This window comes from Odocoileus virginianus, chromosome 19, assembly GCF_023699985.2.
Source record: "Odocoileus virginianus isolate 20LAN1187 ecotype Illinois chromosome 19, Ovbor_1.2, whole genome shotgun sequence".
NCBI lineage: Eukaryota > Metazoa > Chordata > Mammalia > Artiodactyla > Cervidae > Odocoileus > Odocoileus virginianus.
In genome coordinates, this window is record NC_069692.1 from 48,317,847 (window position 1) to 48,340,363 (window position 22,517).

Genomic DNA, 22,517 nt, shown 5'->3' on the forward strand with positions numbered 1-22,517 from the left:
TAAATTCATTTTCTATGCCTTTGGTGACCATAAACTCGTTTTCTATGCCTGTGAGTCAGATTCTGGTTTTGTTAATCAGTTCACTTGTATCATATTTTAGATTCCACATAGAGGCGATATCACGGTATTTGTCTCTGTCTGGCTTACTCCATTTAGTCTGATAATCTCTAGGCCCATCCGTGTTGCTGCAAAAGGCATTCTTTCCTCCTTTTTCTGACTGATACGCCATTGTACCACATCTTCTTTGCCCATTCCTCTGTTGGACATTGAGGTTGCCTCCATGCCTTGGCTATTATAAATAGTGCTGCTCTGAAAAGGGCCGCTGAGTCAAGCACGCCTGAGCGACTAAGCATAAACACAAACATTGGGGAGGGGGAGGCATATATATTTTCAAATTATAGTTTTCTCCAGGTACATGCTCAGGAGTGGATTGCTGGATCTTCTGGTAATATAACATCATAAACCAATGTTACCTCAATAAAAAGATTTTACAAATGTTTAGTGCTTTATAAAAAACTCCATTTGACTGCTCAGGTCACAGTTGTGGCATGCAGAATGTTCATCCTGGCTTCTGAAATCTTTGTTGCATCACGAAGGGTCTCTTGTTGAGGTGCACGATTCTTTAGTTGTGATGCATAGGCTTAGGTGCTTCTTGGCATGTGGGATCTTAGTTCCCCTACCAAGGGTTGAACCCGCATCCTCTGCATTGCAAGGCAGATTCTTAGCCACTGGACAACCAGGGAAGTCTCTAGTGCTTTTAAAAATAATTTTTCACCTAAGTACTGCTTTAGATGAATCTCACAAATTTTGATGTTTTTGTTTTGTTTACTTTTTTCCATTCTTTTCTTTGATTTGTATTTAGAATTATGTGGTTTAGTTTCCAGATATTTGGGAGATTTTCCAGATATCTGTATATTATTGATTTCTATTTTCATTGTGATTAGAGAAATATTTGGGGCAATTTGCATTCTTTTACATTTATTGAGACTTGACTTATGGCCCAGACTAAGGCCTATTTTAATAATATCCCATGTGCACTTGAAAAGAAAGTGTATTCTGCTGTGTTGGGCGGGGTCCCTGGTAGCTCAGCTGGTAAAGAATCCGCCTGCGATGCAGGAGACCCTGGTTTGATTCCTGGGTCGGGAAGTTCCCCTGGAGAAGGGATAGCCTTCCACTCCAGTGTTCTTGGGCTTCCCTGTGGCTCAGCTGGTAAAAAACCCACTTGCAATGTGGGAGACCTGGGTTTGATCACTGGGTTTGATCTTCCCTGGGTTGGGAAGATCCCCTGGAGGAGGGCATGGTAACCCACTCCAGTATTCTTGCCTGAAGAATCTACAGTCCATGGGGTCGCAAAGAGTCAGACTAGACTCAGAGACTAAGCAGAATTTACTAAGTGACAAATTTAAGGTCAAGTTGGTTGACAGTGTTGTCTTAATATTCTTTCCTTTTTCAAATTTAAACATTCAGTTGCTATTTCTTCAAAAAAATTTTTTTTCTATCCCCTGCTCCCACCTTCCATTCTGTTTCTATGACACATGTGTGTGTGTGTATTAGTGTTTTTCCTTTTGTGTTTATTTGGTTTCTATTATTTATTAATCTTTTATTCTGCAGTGTCTTATAAACTATTAATCCCACCTAGTGTATTTTTCATTTCATTGTATTTCATCAAAGTGACCTTTGTTCTACTTTGCATGCTTAACCTTTCCCCTACCTTTTTGAACATCTTAACTGTTTTTATAATGTTTTAATATCCTTGTTCTATACTTCTATCATCTGTGTCATTTCTGTTGACTGAGTATGGGATTATAATTCCCTGCTTCTTTGCTCATCTGGTCATTTTTGTATCTGAGGCATTTAAAAGTTTGTTGATAGGTACTAGAAAAAAATATGTGTTCAGTTACTTATAATAGATTGTATTTTATATATATTTATTTTACATACATATATACACACAAGTATGTAAAAATTAATGTATATATAAATATTTTACATACATATATACACACACATAGGCTTCCCTAGTGGCTGAGGTGGTAAAGAATCTGCCTGCAATGCTGGAGACTTGGGTTCAATCTCTGGGTCAGGAAGATCCCCTAGGTCAGGAAATGACACCTCACTCCTGTACTCTCGCCTGGAAAATTCCATGTACAGAGGAGCCTGGTGGGCTACAGTCCACATGATCGCAGAGTCGGACACGACCGAGCAACTTCACACACAAAAAAACAGGAAATACACACCCATATGTAACTATACACATGTGGGTGTGTATATAATTATGTGTTTGTAGGTCATATGAGTAATTTACTATTAGCTTTTTCGCTGGGATACATGAAGTTACTTAGAAACCTTCTGCTCTTTTCCAGGCTTACCTTGAGGAATGTAGGCAAAACCAGCCCAGGCTTCCTTTTAGTGCCCGTCCAGCCTCACGGTGGACCAGCGGCCGTGTGGGCACTCTCCCGGTGCCCTGCTGTTGCCCACTGCACAGCCCGCGGGCTGTGGGGCATGTGGCCAGTCCAGCCCCGACAGGCCTCCGGGGACCGATCCACCTGCCTCTTTCCAGTGCTTCCTGTCCTGGCCTCGGGAGTCTCAGCAGCCTCTGCTGACCAGGCCCAGTGGGACTGGGGGCAAGCGCTCTGCAGACAGCCACGCTCCTGCTCCCCAGGGTGATGCCCCATGACTTCCAGGTGTCTTGTCCTCCCCGAGTTCTTAGCTCGGAGGCAGCATGGCTGTGTGTGTTCCCCTCCCAGGGGTGTAGCCTTGAAACACGCATCAGGAAGCAATCTGGGGCTCACATCTGTCTCTCTTCTTGGAGATCTGTCCTGTGCACCTCTTTCCCAACATCTAGAAACTACTTTTTCAAATGTTTTGTCTGGTTTTTATGGCAACAGAGAAACCCAGGCCTTGCGGCTTTAGCCGTATGTCCTTAGGTGGTGAATACACGCTGGGCCAGCCCGTGCTTCTGACTGGGAGGGACTAGACTCCCCCTGCCCTATTCCATCTGTGGAAGCCAGGAGATCCTGCTCTGTGAAAGGGAGCAACCAAATGAATTCTTTTTAATGGCTGAGTAATATTCCATGGTGTATATGTACCTTCATTTTTTACCCAACTGACCAGAATAGAGAGTCCTACTCCCATGATTTTTGTAAGGCTCCCAGAATCTCAAAAGCTTCTGAAAAACATTTTTAAAGCCAACATTTCAATTTCACTGACAAAAAGGAAGGGTATATACTTGAGGCATAAATACCTGGAAATGAAGAAAACTGTTGGAAACAATGGTTTAGGATGCTTGCTCAGCTTTCAGAAGGTGAGTCCTCACTCCGAGGTTTACAGCAGGTTGAGACGATGCCCAGGGCTTGGCCTGAGTGGTTTCTGGTGCTGCTGTGACCGCTTCCTCTGGAGACCTCACCGAGCAAGGCCTGGCAAAGGGGGAAGGGGTCTGAACTGCCCCCCAACCCACTTTGTATTACATAGAAAACCACTCTGCTGTGGTGATGAGCTGGCCACCAGCCTGTACCCCACGCTTCAGTGGGGCCAGGACAGGGCCTTGCAGCAAAGCAGCGTGCAGCTTCCCATTGGCCGTCACCTTTGCCTGAGCAGTGGACTCTGCCTCAGAACTGCTGTTAAGAGCCTGCAGGATATTCCTGAGCTAAGGAAATCGAGAAAACACTGAATCCTCCAGTGGTCATGATGATGAATGTGTTAATCTTAGGGAAAAGGAAGGGGAACAGATCAAAGCGGCTTCATATAATTTTCACAGTGGCTTCTGTACAATTGGGATCCTGTTTTTGCTTTTTTTAATGAGAATGAGAAAATAAAATCAGTACCTTGAAGCCATGTGAGAAATACACCAGGAAAAATATACCTCCTGCCCTTGAGAAGGGCAGGTGCTGAATTAGGAAAAGAGAATGAAGCTTACTGAGAAAACATTTAGAAAACCAGAAACCTTTTAATCCTTAATCTGAGTTGACTGAGTAGAAGTCACTTTATTGTGTTAATTTGAACCTTTGGCTTTTGGGGGACCCATGACTGTTGGAGCTACATGAGGAAGGCTTCAGATTTGTTAGCAAAGTGGGGTGAAATACAGGTGACCTATGCCACCTCCCCTCATGATATTAATAATATTTACGATGGAATTTACATTTATGTGTTTTAGGGTCTTCTGAACGGAGCTGTGCAGTTAGTGGGGTCTTTCTGTTCCCTAATTTCACATCAGACCTGAGGGGAGAGGGTGTGACGCCTCTCGTGGATGAGGAAATGGGGGTTTCAGAATCAAGAAAGGCTGAGTGGCTGGGCCAGTTCTCAGCCACAAGGACCCACAGGAAATGGAGGCTGCTGACTCCGCATTCTGTCAGGACATGCCGTCCCCGCCGGGACTGGTGGATACATCAGGCCAGTCCTGGGATGGCTGTAATTTGCAATCATCTCCTTGTTCTGCCCCACTCAGGCCCTCTGTACCCACCGGAGTCTGTAAGTGGCACAGTGGTGTCTCCCCAGAAGGCAGCGGGGCTGGGAGCACGGGTCGGGCCAGGTGGCACCTGCAGAGGTTGAGAGGATGCCGCTGGGCATTCCCACAGCTACCCCGGCTGACTGCAATCATCCCATGCTTGGCTAACGATACTTTTGCAAAAAGCAGCATAAATCACCTCAGTTCATGTAAGGAAGGGCAAAAACTTGCTAAGAAAATGTTCCTGGGGATTGGTCCTCCTAACTGTAGAAGGTGCCTGGCTTTACAGTCAGCTTAGGCGTGAGGGGCAGAGGTCAGGCGTCAGCCTTCTAACAATCACGACGTCTGTGACGGCTGCTTGCAGACACACCTTGTGGCACTTCATGGCCGAGTCTTTAACACTGACTTTGTTAAACTACAGATTAGATAGTAATGGCTTTTCCTTAAGGTCAGATCATTTAAGGAAACTGACACTAATCTGTTTCCCTGAAAAATGAAATACAGAAACAGAATTTATCAGATGGGCTGATATCTCCTGAACTTACAGCCCCGACCCCCTTAAGATGGAATCAAATTGAAAACTTCCAGCAAATGATGATCACAGAGTATTCATTTCCCAGCTAACTGACTTGACTTGTATTGCGCAGTCTTCTGACCCCAAGGGCCATCAGAGCAGTGCTGCCTTCGGCAGGGGCAAGGGGAGGTTATCAGAGGTCCAGCAGGGTAGGGACTCCCCCAGGGACAGGCAGTCTATGCGCTTTTCAGCTGCGTTCAGCCTCAGTCACTCCCAGAGGGTGAAAGCAGAGGTAGGATGACGTCCATGAACTGCACAAGCTATTTTAACAACATGCCAGACTTTATACTTTACAGTTGGCCCTCCCCACCCCCGGGCACAGACCTTGATCGGGGCAGCAGACTCTGGTGTCAAGGCAGACTGTCCTTCTGAGACTGTCAAGCAGGTAATGCTCTGGGTCACCTCTGTGAACCAAGACTTGGCCCAAAATAGGTACTGAAAAAACAAGTTCTGATGTGACCAAAATTATATATGTATATTTTTTTAAGTACACCAGTATCTTAGACTTTTTTTTTTTAACTTTTCTTATAAAGGATTTGCTGTAAGCCTTCAGGTCATCTTGTCCAACCCCAAAGCTGTATTTAAGCGCCGTGGGTCCCAGCCCGGGATGCAGGAATCTGACTTTTTGAAACAGATCACGACCGTTGAAGAACTGGAACCAAAAGCAAGTAACTGCACCAAGGTACTCCCTTCACTTGTGCCAACTGCCCTCGCCCTTACCCTTGCCATGTGTCCGCCTGAGCGTGCCTACCCACCAGGTCTCCCCCCAGGTCCTCGTGTGGCACACTCGGACGGAGAAGGCAAACCTCGCCAACGAGCCCAAGTACCACCTGGACACCGTGACGATTGAGGTGTGACGGGGCTGCCCTGTGCCTTGGCTGTGGGACGCCACGCGGCGGGTGCAGATTTGGCTCCTGTCTCCATTTGTTCTGCATGTTCCCCTACGACCTGGACACTCTGTACAGTACAGCTGAGGGCACGCAGGGTACCACTCTGAGAATCTTACTTTTATTCCCCCTGTTTGGCCTTATAATTGTTACAACTGAACAGGTTTTTGAAACAGATGACAAGTTCCCAATTGTGACTTTGCAACGTGAAGTAATTTTTGTCAGGTTGCTGGCAGTGTATGTCACAGGAAATAAAACCCACACAAAAAGGTCTATGGATTCATCTGTTTAATACAGGGATATGACATCTGTCAGTACTAGGCACCATAAAATGTAAACACAATCACTGTCATAAACCTGGATACACCTTCAAGGACTGAGTGGCTTGTTGAGTTACCCTGTTTGCGTCTAGTGCGGAGAAAGGTCTCTTGCTAGCACTATGTACACATGGGAAAGGATCCCAACTCCAAGGAAGGCAGGTAAATTCTGACTTCTTCAAACACGCATTCAACTAAGTTGTGTCATAACACCCAGGTTTATCTTCCTTTCACTAACCACGTTCCCTGTTAAGCACATCATAACAACAGCACAGTGAGGTGAATGTGACATAAAAGAGTCTGGGTACACTAGAAAACAGTGCTCAGTGATACATGGACATTCTATTTATATGATTAAACATTTGATCATACAGTACCTTCCTACAGGATTACTGGCTAATCTGGGGGTGGGGCTCATACTGTTAGAGGTATTACTAACATGATAACTACTTCCCTTATATGCAAACATGAGAGCTATAATTTCATCGAGAGGGAAACTGATTATGCACGTTGACTGAGCAGCTTCCCAGAGACTGTGTCTGCGAAATCCTGGGAACTGTGAGCAAAGCTGCCCTCGACAGGGATGGTTTCTCAACCTGCTTTTCACCACGGCACATTCAATCAAACAGACCAACACGGTCAATCAGGTCTTCATATGAACAAAGGGGGGAAAAGAAAAACAGGTATGTACATGAATGGACAGGGGAGGCAGGTGTGTAGGAGTGGGAACGCTGGCGGGGGCTCACTTCCACAGCTGCGTGCTGAGCGTCTGCCCCGACGAGCTCCCGGACCACCCCGCGGCCCCTGCCGAGGTGCTGGGCGACGGCCCGAAGCCCGCTGCCGATGCCACGCCACCCAGGCTCAGGCCAGCCATCTGCTGGTTCACCTGTGAACACAGAAAAGCCACCTTAACTTCCAGCCCTTGTTTCTTCAGCCACCACTACACCCTGTTTCACAGCCAGCGTATTTCACCAGAGGCAGCCTTTACTTGAAGTTGACACAGTGAGACTTGGAAGTGTAATAACCGTTCTAAGTACTTTTCATCCATGTGAAAAGCAATCCGAGCCCTGGGGTAAAAGCAGATGACCACACAATGCTTTCTCGTGGCCTCCATTTCCTTCCATGTGTTAGCCCTGCCCACCAAGTGATCTCAAATCAGTTTATAGTTATTCACTTTCTGGCCTCAGTTTCTTCTCCCCCAAAGATGAACCACAAGTGAAAAAGTACCAAGGCAATCTTTGAATACTACTCCAGCTTTCAACTACACGAGAACAGAGTGCTTTTAGCTACTGAAGACTAAGGGAATGTTTGAAGGTAAAATACTCCAAACCATGCACTGTGTATGACGGCAATTCTCCTGCCAGTACTCAAGTCTTAAATACCTCTGTGTACTTTCTAAATAGTAAAAAGTCATAACACATATTTCTCTTTTGCTTAGCCAACTACATAAATATCTAAAGTTAATTTTCATATATGACAACAGGTGTAGGGTTGCATGTACTTTTCTTCCAGACTGGAGTCGTGTGTGTACATGATAAGCCTCCTGTGCTCTGTTATGTCTGGCCCTTTGCCGCCCCTGCATGGCAGCCCAGCAGACTCCTCTCTCCATGGGATTCTCCAGGCAAGAATACTGGAGTGGGTTGCCACTTCCTGCTCCAGGGGATCTTCCCATCGCAGGAACTGAACCTCCGTCTCCTGCACTGGCAGGCGGATTCTCTACCACAAGGACCACCAGGGCAGCTCCTGAGCCTTCCCCTTCTCGCTTCTAAGACTGATGGGGAGTGACGGAAAGGCAGGGAGATTTACCACAAAGTACAGTGGACTCAAACCTGTGCTCAGGGTTGAACGGTATTAATAAAAACAGTTCATCTGTCTGCAGTTCTTCAAAGACAGTAATATTAACCACATCACGGGTGAGGCATTGTGTTTGGAGGGGCAGGCCACTTCTTCCCAGGTGCTAAAGGATGTTTTAACCCCCTTTCATGGCCCGCAAGAGCGTCCCCCTTGGCACGCCCAGAAGTAAGGCAGGTAGCCCCCCCCCCCCCCCCCCCCCCCCCCCGGTTCAGCGGCCACCCTAACCTGAGCAGGGTCTGCACCAGCATTCTGGCCACACAAAGGTTCTTACTGACATTTGGTACTTACAATTCCCAGGGAGCAGAGACCAATGTCATTTAAACACTCCTTTAAACAGTGATAGTAAAAATTACTTGAAAAATTCATGGGCTATACAGTGATTTTGCTAATGTTAATTAAAAATCACTATACACAGTCCTATTCTCTGAATGCTGCTGAGAACAGAAATCAAGGGCAGCCAGATACCAGAGGAACATCAAACACGAAGCATACAAAGAAGAAAGGTGGGAGACGAACCTGCATCTGAGGTCTCCGTCTGTGGAGCCAGAGAGAAGTCAGAATGGGTTTGAAAGAGGAAACACTAACATGCCGTCTCCCAGCTCTGAACTAACAGGCAGAAATGGGATCTGGTAACATGAGACGTAGGACACAAATAAGGACTTGTTCGTATCTTACGGTAATTACTGAACTAGTGGGTATGCTTTTTAAACATAAATGTGATTATAATGTAAGAAATACAACTCTACAAACATATTTGAACAAAAAGATTATACATCCATGCACAGTAGCCATGGAGAACAGCCTAGATCTCTCAGAAACAGTGCCGTGAGAATGCAAGGCTGGGTTTGTTTTTTTCTAATTTGTGAAAGTTACCAAGAACCCTTGAAATTATTAGCAAAGATAGATTGATCTAAGTTGTCTACACAAACTCCTAACCAAGGAGCTGGGTTAAGGCTTGGCACGCTAATTTTAAAAGATGCCCAAGATAATGCCTGTCTGTTATACAAACAAATGAGGGACTCTCACCATTACAGCTGTGCTGGCATCCAAAATGGAAACCACACAACAGTCTCTACAGGATGTTCTAAACACAGGCGCAATGGCAGCTCATTTGTCTATCTGATCAGACAGTTTTGACCTTTTATAACATTATCCCACTCAATTCTTTCTGCCAGACTGTTCAGAGTTAAAAACAAACAAACCCGTTGAGCAGACAGACCTGGTCTGACCCTGGAGAGGTGGGGGCGGGGGGTAGGTGCCTACCTGGGGGAGGTTCCACGGGCTCTGCGGAGCTGGCTGCAGGCCAAATTTCCCCTGGGCTGCGCCCATGTGCGCGACCATCCCTGGGGGCCCGACCACGCCCTGCGCGAGCGGCATCACAGCAGTCTGCGTGCTGCCCATGAAGCCGTTGGGCACCGGCACGCCCACCATCATGCCCGCGCTCGGCCCCAGCGAGCTGCCCACCAGGCCGGGCGCCGCAGGCACAGGCACGCCCATGGACGGGAAGCCTGGAAACGCAGCAGGTGTTTGTGAGGTAAACGGTAGATTCGTGGGTCCCATAAACACACCTGCAGCAAAAGAACCAAGCAAAGAAACGCATGAGACAACAGGGCTATCGCACACTGCTGCCCTCAGTGAGCACAGACAAAGGACGCCCACCTCTAAACTGCCCACGGCAAAAACTTTAATTCCGGTCTGGCTGCTCCTACAGTTCAGGCCAGCTCTCACCTACACCCTCAGAGCCGGTTACTTCCAGAAAGCAGACAAATCAGCTACGAGCCAGAGCAAATTAGCAGGGATGAATCTTGTGCAGCGGCCACAGAACATGCCCACTGTGAAGATCTGCACACTCATCTCTCACAACCAGATAAACAGTCGGAGACGACAGCGTCTGGCTTTAATGGAAGCAGCTGGGACGTCATATAATTTCAGTTCACGTGAGATGCAGCCCATTATTTCAGAGGAAATGACAGATTAAAACTGCAAACAGTAAATCTTACCATGCTAGTATTTCTTTATAATTATATTAAAAAAAAAAAAAAAACACTCAGAGTTCTTTTGATTTCATGTGTTATCTCAGACTTACTGCTTAACTTAGAGAAAAAAATACCACAGTGTACAGTTATAAGCTTCATGCAAATCAAGCTTAAATAATGCTTCAAAGATAATCCATTTCCTGTAAGGCTTGTGAAACAATATTAAGTAATATGACACCAAGCTGTTAATCCCAAATGAATAAACTTTTGTGCATCCTGTCTATGCTTTCTATTTCCCAATGCTTCTTTCATGTCAGTTTTGTAGTTGTGCAAACTGCAACAACAGAAGCACTCATTACACAGGAATAATACGAAAGAAATATAATTGACATTCTAAAACCACAACGGATGCACTGAAAGCAGGTTTCCGGTGAATTACCAGGAGCACTCTGCTGCTGGATGGCCCCGGCGCCATACAGAGACAAGATGGAGTCTTTGGAGAGCTGCTTCTTGGCCACCTCTTCTGACTTTGCAGCTTGCTCCGTGAACAGATCCAGATCCCCAGATGTCACTGCAGACAGAGTGGCAGCTGCTGGTGCAGAGGACGTCCCCTGAGACAGATACCAAAACAGGCTGTTGAATTCCACATCACAAACCAGAGCTCACCCATCTTGGAATCCACATGAAGCTGTGAAATTAGAAACTAAACCACCACAGAAGGTGAAATGGAGACACTGAAGAGAATCACTCCCAAGCCCACGCAGGACCAACAAGCAGGTAAAGGGGTGACACTTCCTGTTTTGAATCTGTAAATGTAAACGAAGCAGACAGAACCTCTGATGCAGAACTTTGCCCATCACATCCTGACCGCAGTGGCTTCAACAACAGGCATGTGGTGCGGCCCGAGGACCAGGATTCCTGGGGGATGTCTGGGCATCTCCTGCAGCAATTACTGCTTCAAAGGAATGGGGATCCCTTAGAATAAAGAACATTTCTACAGCTACAGCAGACTGCAAGAAGGTCCCATAATGACTGGTTTTGTCATCTCTGGGAGAAAAATAAGTTTTGTTCTTCAAAAGCAACATCATGATATTTTTATGAACCTAATCCAATCCATTTTAACCACAACATTAGAATGTTTCCAGACTACCCAGAAATGAGGAACAGCAAAAGTGCAACCACCTACACTCTCCCTGACACTTTGCATTCTGCTATGGACAGGGATTAAGTACAAATAAATACAAATATACATGTGAACATTTAACACAAAACAAAAATTTTCACTTAATCTCCTATATCTTACACACACATGCTATAACACAGCCACAACTGATACCTCATTTTAATGATCTATATGGTCATTAAATACTTAATCACATTTGTATATAAGGAATTGACTTAGATACCAAGTTTCAAAGAAATCTATGAAGGCTAGTAAAAAGTGGGTAAGTCTTCTCAAATTATAAAATAACGTGAGCAGCAAACAGAAGTTAAATCATGTCTATGATTTGGCTTGAATTTTTTAAACAATCAAACATTTAATGTCTTCACTAAAAAAACCTTCCAATAAATTAGAATCCTAGCATTATGCTCACAAGCTAACTTAAGGAGAACAGTATTTTGAATCTATTGTAACAAATTAAGCAAGAATTTTAAGATAGGAAAAAAAAAGCCACATATCTTTGCAAAAGATCTGAAATGTGTAAGAAATCAGACATGATGGGATTCAAATGTAACAGTGGGCTTGAATCAAATACATCTGCAGCACCAATGCAGCAGAAGGCAGGGCTGAGAGCGTGGGTCTCACGGCTCCCACAGGCCCTGGACTATCACTCCACTTTCCCATGCTCTCCTCGGGGGCCTGGGGAGGACAACGGCCTCACAGCTGAGCCTGGGGAGCACAAGGCGTGCTCTGCTGTTCATGGTGTCAGGTAACAGATCACTGAGTGATCTTCCATCCTAGTTTCTGTTTCTGCTTAAAAGGAATGAGCATCCTTTAGCATAAAGAACATTTCTACAGCTATAGCAGATTGCAAGAGGGTCCCGCAATGACCGATTTTGTCATCTTTCGGGGAAAAAAAGTTTTTTAAAAACAACATCATGATATTTTTATGAACCTAATCTAATCCACTAGATCTTCCATTTTAAGTTTCTGTTCAATCTGAAAACCTGCCCCAAACCCTGAGGTCTATTCTTCACGGAGGGTATACACAAGTATGAGAACACCCAAAGTGCTGGGGAGGCCACGGCTGCGTCTCACACTAGGGCAGGCTCCTGCTGCAGGGAGATGTTTCTTCTGATGAACTCCTGCCTCCGTGTGGACACAGGCTGGGCACGGCACAGCAGGCAACCTGGCTAGTAAGCCTTCCCCCCGCCGTCTGCTTGAGGGGCTCCACGAGCTGGCACGGCCACGCAAAGGCAAAGGAGGACAAGGCTGCCCGTCAGCGCGCACTCCTGGAGGCCGCAGGACCCCAGCCAAAGCCTCTCTGGATCTGGGGCGAAGCCAAACCACAGTCCTGGGTCCAGACGCTGTGGGGACGTGTATATTACAGACAGGACAGGTGAGGAGCGGCCTCCGCAGGTCTCCTCTGGGGACACTGTAATGATTCCCCTCAACCTGCAGTACTCGTGGACTCTCAGGTCAGCCGAGGGCTCCCGGCCCCTCGGGGAAGCCCCCACAGCCAGATGGAGAGCCGACGGGAACACAGCCCAGCACATACTCACAGGAGGGAAATCGACCAGATTTCATACCACACTCGGAAAATCAGGACTGAAAGAAGACCGGGTTCAGAACCCACCAAATTAGGAGACTACGTACAGCGTGTGCATAAAACACATGCTTGAACTCACCCCTCCTCCCCTGATTTTTAAAGACATCATTTTGAAACCATGTCTGGATTAGTCTTCACAGGTAGTTTGGACGGAAGATGATTCTGTTTATCAAAGTATTTTAGAGGACTCAATAAAACGGACATAACTTTGGTCCAAAAACAGTATTCCAGAAAAAGAATTAGGTGTGGTTTTAACAAACCGCCCTGTTTCCTCCAGCTAGAGGCAGGCGGCCTGAGCCTGAAGGCCAGGGCGACCCCGGGCAGAGGGGAGCGGTGCCCGCAGCTGGGCTCATGCCGCCAAGGCAAGAGCCTGCTCCGGCCCGCACCTGCTCTGACTTTGGACAGGGCCTCGGCCGGGGGGGGCAAGGCAGCTCTCACCCGCCGAGCACACTAGACCAAAAGAAAGTACTTTTCATGCTTGCATTGTCACATATCCCAAACATGTCTTTCTACAGCTACAGTATTAGCACTAGACAATGTTTTACTACCACACACATACCCACACCTGTGCACATTCACAAGGTAATTAACGTTAACTGGAGCAATACTAGCAACACTCAGCTCCTCCCTTCCTGTGTTGGGGAAGGGAGGAGATGGGACAAAGCCATAAAATAAAGCTATTTTTTCTGAAAATAAACAGTAATGCTGCACTTAAAACTAATGATTCCTAAGAAATCTATTTGCTCAATTCTAGTGTTAATTATACAATGACTATCACAATGATAATATATGTAACAAAAACATATGTCATTAGTCTTCTTAATAAGACATGAGTTCTTCCTTGGTAAAACTTTCCATCCAATATTCCCATTTGGCTCAGGTTTTCTAGAGAAAGGGAAATATTTTACTTCAAAAATTATGCTGTACTAAAACAAGCTAGTTGCTTATTTTAAATTTAAAATATTAAGTTGTATGCTTAAAAGTAACCCATGTTCCTGAAAGTTTCCATATTTCACCTTACAGAAAACACTGCATGGTATCATTTATATGTGGAGTCTTTAAAATAAAAAAGAAAGGCAAACCCAAAGAAACAGAGAAGAATGGTGGTTGTCAGGGGGTGTGGGAGGGAAGGAAATACAAGGGAATAAATTTATATTCATAAGATCAATGAGACCTGAGGATCTAATGCATAACATAGCTATAGTTGATTATACTGTACTGAATAAATGAAATTTGATGAGAGTAGATTTTAGGGATTTTCACCAAAATGAAATTTGTAAGATGATGGATGAGTTAAGTTGGTGGTAGGCATCTTTTCAATTACACTTTAATAAAGCTGAAAAAAACATTTAAAGTTATTTAACAACTTGTAATTCTAAAAAAAAGATGTGACTGACAAAGAATTAAATGTTCAAAATATACAAACATCTCAATATTAAAAAAAAACCAAACACCCAATAAAAAAAAAGGGCAGATCTAAATAGGCATTTTTACAAAGAAGACATACAATGGCTAAAAAGCACATGAAAAAAATGCTCAACGTAACTAATTATTAAGAGAAATGCAAATCAAAACTACAGGGAAGTATCACCTCACTCCAGACAAAATGGTCATCATCAAAGAGCCCACGAACAATACGCGCTGCAGACGATGCAAAGAAAAGGGAGCACTCCTACACTGCTGCGGCTTCCCAGGGGCTCAGTGGGGAAGAAGCTCCCTGACAGGCAGGAGAGGCGGGCTCAGCCTCTAGGCTGGGAAGACCCCCTGGAGAAGGAAACGGCACCTCACTCCAGTTTCCTGCCTGAGAAATCCCATGGACAGAGGCGCCTGGCACGCTACAGTCCACGGGGTTATAAAGAGTTGGACATGACTTAGTGACTAAACCACCACCACCATCTACACAGTTAATAGGAATGTAAACTGCAGCCACTATGGAGAACAGTATGGAGGTGCCTTTAAAAACTAAATATAGAACTACCACATGATCCAGCAAACCCACTCCTGTGCATATATCCAGAGAAAACCACCATTAGAAAACATACATGCACTCCAATGTTCAATGCAGCACTATTTACAATAGCCAGGACACGGGAGCAACTTACACATCCATCAACAGATGAATGGATAAAGATGTGGTACATATACACAATGGAGTATTTGTTGTTGCTTAGTTGCTAAGTGATGTCCACCTCTTTTGCAACCCCATGGACCACAGCTTGCCAGGTTCTTCTGTCCATGGGATTTCTCAGGCAAGAATACTGGAGTGGGCTGCCATTTCCTTCTCCACGGGAGTTTCCTGACCCAGGGATCAAACCTGCCTCTCCTTCATTGGCAGGTGGATTCTTTACCACCAAGTCACCAGGGGGGCCCAATGGAATATTACTCAGCCTTTAAAAAGAATGAAATAATGCCAATGGCAGCAGCATGGATAGACCTAGAGATTATCATACCAAGTGAAGTCAGACAGAGAAAGACAAATACCATATGATACCACTTATATGTGGAATAAGTTTATTCCACATGAACTTATAAGAAATAAGTTCATTTACAAAACAGAAACTTATTTACAAAACAGAAACAGACTCACAGACATAGAAAACAAACTTATGGTCACAAAAAGGGAAAGAGAGTGGGAGGGATAAATTAGGGGTTTGGGATTAACATACACACACTATGTATAAAACAGACAAACATCTAGGACCTACTGTATAGCATGGGAAACTATACTCAACATTTTATAATAACCTATAAAGAAAAGGAATCTGAAAAAGAACATGTATGTGTAACTGAATCACTCTGCCATAAACCTGAAACTAACACAGCATTGTAAATCAACTATACTTTAATTTTTTTTAAAAAAAGAATAAAGGCAAAAAAAAAAAAAAAAAAGAAATTCCATGTAATGTTAAGAAGGTAAGTCAAAATTTCTTAATCACTGATACTTTTTAAAAATCTTGATCACAGATGTTGTCTTCTAAATAATTTTTTAAAAATCATCAAAATAAAAAAGGAAGATTTGCTATAAAATCACTTATTTGTCTTCATTAAAAAAAGAATATGAGTATTGAGTTTGCTAGAATTTCTTGTTCTGCATTTTCCTCCACCAATGAACACAAATGAACTTATTTACAAAACAGAAAGTACGAAACAGAAGGAAGCACTGTCCAGGGCTGGACCGACAAGAGCACAAGAAAAAAGCAACTGGATTCTAGCACATGTTCACATGCCCACAGTTCAAAAACCTCCTACGGAAGTACTCTGTGGATCACAGGCAAGGCTGAAATAGTTCGACTTTTCCCACTTATTCATTCTAAACTCTGTTTGCCTAAAAAGAGTTAACAAACTTCAGACGCTGACTACTTAGGCTTTGTGAGTCAGAGTATCTACTACTGCCTAGCTGAAAATACTCAACTTGCTTCTGCTGTTGGAAAGCAGCCACAAACCATGCTTAAGTGAAAGGAGTGGCGGTGCTCCAAGCATACTTTGTCTGCAAAACAAGCTGCAGGCTTAGCTTGCCAGCTCCTGGCCTGAAGATCAGGAGGCTTTCAAATCTGAAACAACTCAAAAGGGAAACTTTCCAAAAAGGAAATACACAGCGATCCTGTAAAAGCGCACACTCACACGTACCTGAGCTGGGGGCATGACAGTGGCAGGTAAGGGGTTAGAGATCATCGGTCCAAAGATGTCCAGGTCATCGTTCAGGGCTGGCCCCGTGACTGCGCTCCCATTGGTCACTGGCGCCTCGGCAGGCCCATCTGAAAAGAACACAGAGTCTCGTGCTACAGGTTCTACAACCTCTTAAAGTACCTGGAACACGGCATTATTCTAAAACTTAACTTATGGTTAAAAGAAAAGTTCAGAAAGTTAACAACAAAATAAGTATGCCCTCCTTTAAAAAACAAACAATACGTATGTGTACATATATATACACACATATATACACACTTCCCTCTTACCCAGGCTCTACCCTCTTTCCCAAAGAAACCACTTTTAGTTTTGTTTGTTCTCAAATAGTTTTTACCCACTGGTTTCTAGATATGTATGCAAACCAGGTTTTCACCAGTGGTACTAGACTATTCACACTTTTCTGTGTCCTGATGCTTCCTTACATGTAAGGTGCTGTTCTAAGTACTTTACACATATTAATTCATCTAATCCCCATAACCGTATGGGGACTGGATGAAACAGACCCACATTTGAAGGAAGAGGCTAAGCTGGGATTTGACACCACGTTCCTACAAATGCTGCCTCTTCATAAATGCACACGTGTGTGTTTCCAATAGCATTTCATATCATGTTTACCTAACCTTGGAAGTAAATATTAATAATTTTAAATGTCTGAAATGTTAAAATTTAAAGTTACATAAGGGATACAAAGAAAACAAACGTGCCCTACATACTGATTCTGTAGGAAGTATCCCCAAAACACTGAAATAAATCCTTTATAGAGACATGGTGACCTTCTGCAATGGGGGCAGTGGGCCTCTGGGCGGTGCCAACGCCCCAGATCAGCCCCTGTTCCCCATGGCGGCCCAGAATTTACAAGGTGTGAAGCGGAGTACGGGTGGGATGCAGTGCAGAGTGCTGTGAGACCGGCGTTTCAGGGAGTGGGGCCCGGCACAGCCCAGTCCTCTGTGGGCATGACCTCAAGGAACAGCTCAGAACATCACAACTCCATCTTGGGGACTTACATCCCAATAGAGCTTCCACTTTAACAGCTTCCAATCTCATTATGGAAAATAAGTCTTTTCCATCAGAGGGGACTGGAATGCAAAAGTAGAAAGTCAAGAGATACCTGGAGTAACAGGCAAATTAGGCCTTGGAGTGAATGAAGCAGGGCAAAGACTAACAGAGAGTTTTGCCAAGAGAACACACTGGTCATAGCAAACACCCTCTTCCAACAACACAAGAGATGACTCTACACATGGACATCGCCAGATGGTCAATACCGAAATCAGATTGATTGTATTCTTTGAGGCCAAAGATGGAGAAGCTCTATACAGTCAGCAAAAACAAGACCTAGAACTGACTGTGGATCAAACCATGAACTCCTTATTGCCAAATTCAGACTGAAATTGAAGAAATTAGGGGAAGACACCAGGCCATTAATGTATGGCCTAAATCAAATCCCTTATGATCATACGCTGGTCAAGGGATCTGATTTAATAGAGTGCCTGAAGAATTATGGACAGAGGTTCATGATATTATACAGGAGGTGGTGATCAAAACCATGGCCAAGAAAAAGAAACAAAAAAAGGCAAAAATGGCTGTCTGAGAAGGCCTTACAAACAGCTAAGAAGAGAAGCAAAAGGCAAAGGAGAAAAGGAAAGATATACCCATCTGAATGCAGAGTTCCAATGAACAGCAAGGAGACATTAAGAAAGGCTTCTTCAGTGAACAACGCAGAGATAGAGGAAATGGGAAACAGAATGGGCAAGACTAGAGATCTCTTCAAGAAAATGACAGATACCAAGGGAACATTTCAAACAAAGATGAGTACAATAAAGGACAGAAATGATATGGACCTAACAGAAACATAAGATATTAAGAAGTGGCAAGAATACACAGAAGAACTATACAAAAAAAATCTTAATGACCCAGATAACCACGATGGTGTGATCACTCACCTAGAACCAGACATCCTAGAATGCAAAGTCAAGCAGGCCTTTGGAAACATCACTACAAACAAAGCTAGTGGAGATGACGGAACTCCACCTGAGCTATTTCAAACCCTAAGAGATGATGCTGTGCAAGTGCTGCACTCAATATGCCAGCAAATATGGAAAACTCAGTAACGGCCACAGGACTAGAAAAGGTCAGTTTTCATTTCAATCCCAAAGAAAAGCAATGTCAAAGAATGCTCAAACTACCACACAATTGCACTCATTTCACATGCAAAGTAATGCTGAAAATTCTCCAAGCCAGGCTTCAACAGTACATGAACCGAGAACTTCCAGATGTTCAAGCTGGATTTAGAAAAGGCAGAGGAACCAGAGATCAAATTGCCAACAACCACTGGATCATAGAAAAATCAAGAGAATTCCAGAAAAACATCTACTTCTGAATCATTCACTACGTTAAAGCCTTTGTGTGGATCACAAGTTGTGGAAAATTCTTAAAGAGATGGGAATACCAGACCACCTTACCTGCCTCCTGTGAAACCTGTATGCAGGTTAAGAAGCAACAGTTAGAACTGGACATGGAACAGCAGACTGCTTCCAAATTGAGAAAGGAGTACATCAAGGCTGTATAACGTTACCCAGCTTATTTAACTTTGATATGCAGAGTACAGCATGAGAAATGCCAGGCTGGATGAAGCACCAGCTGGAATCAAGACTGCCAGGAGAAATATCAATAACCTCAGATACAGAGATGACACCACCCTTATGGCAGAACATAAAGAGGAACTAAAGAGCCTCTTGATGAAGGTGAAAGAGGAGAGTGAAAAAAGTTGGCTTAAAACTCAACATTTGAGCCAAGATGGCGGAGGAATAGGACAGGGAGACCACTTTCTCTCCTACAAATTCATCAAAAGAATAACCGATCACAGAGCAAACTTCACAAAACAACTTCTGATCGCTAGCTAAGGTCATCAGGCGCCCAGAAAAGCAACCCATTGTCTTCGAAAGGAGGACACTCCATTGCACTCCAGAGACAAGAAATCAAGTTCCACGCACCAGAACACAGACACAAGCTTCCCTAACCAGGAAACTTTGACAAACCAATCATCCAACCCCACCCACTGGGTAAAACCTCCACAATAAAAAGGAACCACAGACCTCCAGAATACAGAAAGCCCACTCCAGACACAGCAATCTAAACAAGAAGAAAAGGCAGAGAAATACCCAAAGGTAAAGGACATGAAAAGTGCCCACCAAGTCAAACAAAAGAGGAGGAGATAGGGAATCTACCTGAAAAAGAATTTAGAATAATGATAATAAAAATGATCCAAAATCTTGAAAACAAAATGGAGTTACAGATAAATAGCCTGGAGACAAAGATTGAAAAGATGCAAGAAATGTTTAAATAAAGACCTAGAAGAAATAAAAAAGAGTCAATTAAAAATGAATAATGCAATAAATGAGATCAAAAACACTCTGGAGGGAACCAAGAGTAGAATAACGGAGACAGAAGATAGGATAAGTGAGGTAGAAGATAAAATGGTGGAAATAAATGAAGCAGAGAGGAAAAAAGAAAAAAGAATCAAAAGAAATGAGGACAATCTCAGGGACCTCTGGGACAATGTGAAACGCCCCAACATTCAAATCATAGGAGTCCCAGAAGAAGAAGACAAAAAGAAAGGTCATGAGAAAATACTCGAGGAGATAATAGCAGAAAACTTCCCTAAAATGGGGAAGGAAATAGCCACCCAAGTCCAAGAAACCCAGAGAGTCCCAAACAGGATAAACCCAAGGCGAAACACCCCAAGACACATATTAATCAAATTAACAAAGATCAAACACAAAGAACAAATATTAAAAGCAGCAAGGGAGAAACAACAAATAACAAAGGGATTCCCATAAGGATAACTGCTGATCTATCAATAGAAACCCTCCAGGCCAGAAGGGAATGGCAGAACATACTTAAGTAATGAAAGAGAATAACCTACAACCCAGATTACTGTACCCAGCAAGGATCTCATTCAGATATGAAGGAGAATTCAAAAGCTTTACAGACAAGCAAAAGCTGAGAGAATTCAGCACCACCAAACCAACTCTTCAACAGATGCTAAAGGATCTTCTCTAGACAGGAAGTGCAGAAAGGCTGTATAAACGTGAACCCAAAACAACAAAGTAAATGGCAACAGGACCACACCTATCAATAATTACTTTAAATGTAAATGGGTTGAATGCCCCAACCAAAAGACAAAGACTGGCTGAATGGATACAAAAACAAGATCCCTATATACGCTGTTTACAAGAAACCCACCTCAAAACAAGAGACACATACAGACTAAAAGTGAAGGGCTGGAAAAAAATATTTCACGCAAATGGAGACCAAAAGAAAGCAGGAGACACAATACTCATATCACATAAAATAGACTTTCAAATAAAGGATGTGAAAAGAGACAAAGAAGGATACTACATAATGATCAAAGGATCAATCCAAGAAGATGTAACAATTATAAATATATATGCACCCAACATAGGAGCACCGCAATATGTACGGCAAATGCTAATGAGTATGAAAGAGGAAATTAATAGTAATACAATAATAGTGGGAGACTTTAATACCCCACTCACAACTATGGATAGATCAACTAAACAGAAAATTAACAAGGAAACACAAACCTTAAATGACACAATGGACCAGCTAGACCTAATTGATATCTATAGGATATTTCACCCCAAAACAATCAACTTCACCTTTTTCTCAAGTGCACACAGAACCTTCTCCAGAATAGATCACATCCTGGGCCATAAATCTGGTCTTGGAAAATTGAAAAAAATTGAAATCATTCCAGTCATCTTTTCTGACCACAATGCAGTAAGATTAGATCTCAATTACAGGAAAAAAATTGTTAAAAATTCAAACATATGGAGGCTAAATAACACGCTTCTGAATAACCAACAAATCACAGAAGAAATAAAAAAAGAAATCAAAATATGCATAGAAATGAATGAAAATGAAAACACAACAACCCAAAACCTATGGGACACTGTAAAAGCAGTGCTAAGGGGAAGACTCATAGCATTACAGGCCTACCTCAAGAAACAAGAAAAAAGCCAAATAAATAACCTAACTCTACATCTAAAGCAATTAGACAAGGAAGAAATGAAGAACCCCAGGGTTAGTAGAAGGAAAGAAATCTTAAAAATTAGGGCAGAAATAAATGCAAAAGAAACTAAAGAGACCATAACAAAAATCAACAAAACTAAAAAGCTGATTTTTTGAAAAAATAAACAAAATTGACAAACCATTAGCAAGACTCATTAAGAAACAAAGGGAGAAGAACCAAATTAACAAAATTAGAAATGAAAATGGAGAGATCACAGCAGACAACACTGAAATACAAAGGATCATAAGAGACTACTACCAGCAGCTCTATGCCAATAAAATGGACAACTTGGATGAAATGGACAAAGTCTTAGAAAAGTATAACTTTCCAAAACTGAACCAGGAAGAAATAGAAGATCTTAACAAACCCATCACAAGCAAGGAAATTGAAACTGTAATCAGAAATCTTCCAGCAAACAAAAGCCCAGGACCAGATGGCTTCACAGCTGAATTCTACCAGAAATTTAGAGAAGAGCTAACACCTATCTTACTCAAACTCTTCCAGAAAATTGCAGAAGAAAGTAAACTTCCAAACTCATTCTATGAGGCCACCATCACCCTAATTCCAAAACCAGACAAAGATGCCACAAAAAAGAAAACCACAGGCCAATATCACTGATGAACATAGATGCCAAAATCCTTAACAAAATTCTAGCAAACAGAATCCAACAACATATTTAAAAAAATCATACACCATGACCAAGTGGGCTTTATCCCAGGAATGCAAGAATTCTTTAATATCCGCAAATCAATCAATGTAATACACCACATTAACAAACTGAAAGATAAAAACCATATGATTATCTCAATAAATGCAGAAAAAGCCTTTGACAAAATTCAACGTCCATTTATGATTAAAACTCTCCAGAAAGCAGGAATAGAAGGAACATACCTCAACATAATAAAAGCTATATAT

The 22,517-nt window shown here is 43.2% G+C and overlaps 2 protein-coding genes across 8 annotated transcripts in view; one reads left to right on the forward strand and one right to left on the reverse strand.

The window, feature by feature from the left end:
• Nucleotides 1–6,178, forward strand: part of B3GAT2 (beta-1,3-glucuronyltransferase 2) — a 92,854-nt gene extending 86,676 nt beyond the window's left edge. The window contains exons 3-4 of one of the 3 annotated variants that reach the window (XM_020897083.2): nucleotides 5,552–5,700; nucleotides 5,789–6,178. In XM_020897083.2, the coding sequence (XP_020752742.1) occupies nucleotides 5,552–5,700; nucleotides 5,789–5,875 (236 nt within the window). In that variant the 3' untranslated portion in view covers nucleotides 5,876–6,178. Of the gene's footprint in view, nucleotides 1–5,314; nucleotides 5,455–5,551; nucleotides 5,701–5,788 lie in introns of those variants that run through there. The other 2 variants (XM_070450212.1, XM_070450213.1) reach the window with 2 other exon arrangements.
• SMAP1 (small ArfGAP 1) overlaps nucleotides 6,179–22,517 on the reverse strand; it is a 167,871-nt gene continuing 151,532 nt past the window's right edge. For all 5 annotated transcript variants that reach the window (XM_020897080.2, XM_020897079.2, XM_070450215.1 and 2 more), the window contains 4 exons: nucleotides 16,451–16,578; nucleotides 10,492–10,663; nucleotides 9,340–9,644; nucleotides 6,179–7,108 (listed from right to left, as the gene is read on the reverse strand). In XM_020897080.2, coding sequence (XP_020752739.2) covers nucleotides 6,965–7,108; nucleotides 9,340–9,644; nucleotides 10,492–10,663; nucleotides 16,451–16,578 — 749 coding nt within the window. In that variant the 3' untranslated portion in view covers nucleotides 6,179–6,964. The remainder of the gene's footprint in view (nucleotides 7,109–9,339; nucleotides 9,645–10,491; nucleotides 10,664–16,450; nucleotides 16,579–22,517) is intronic.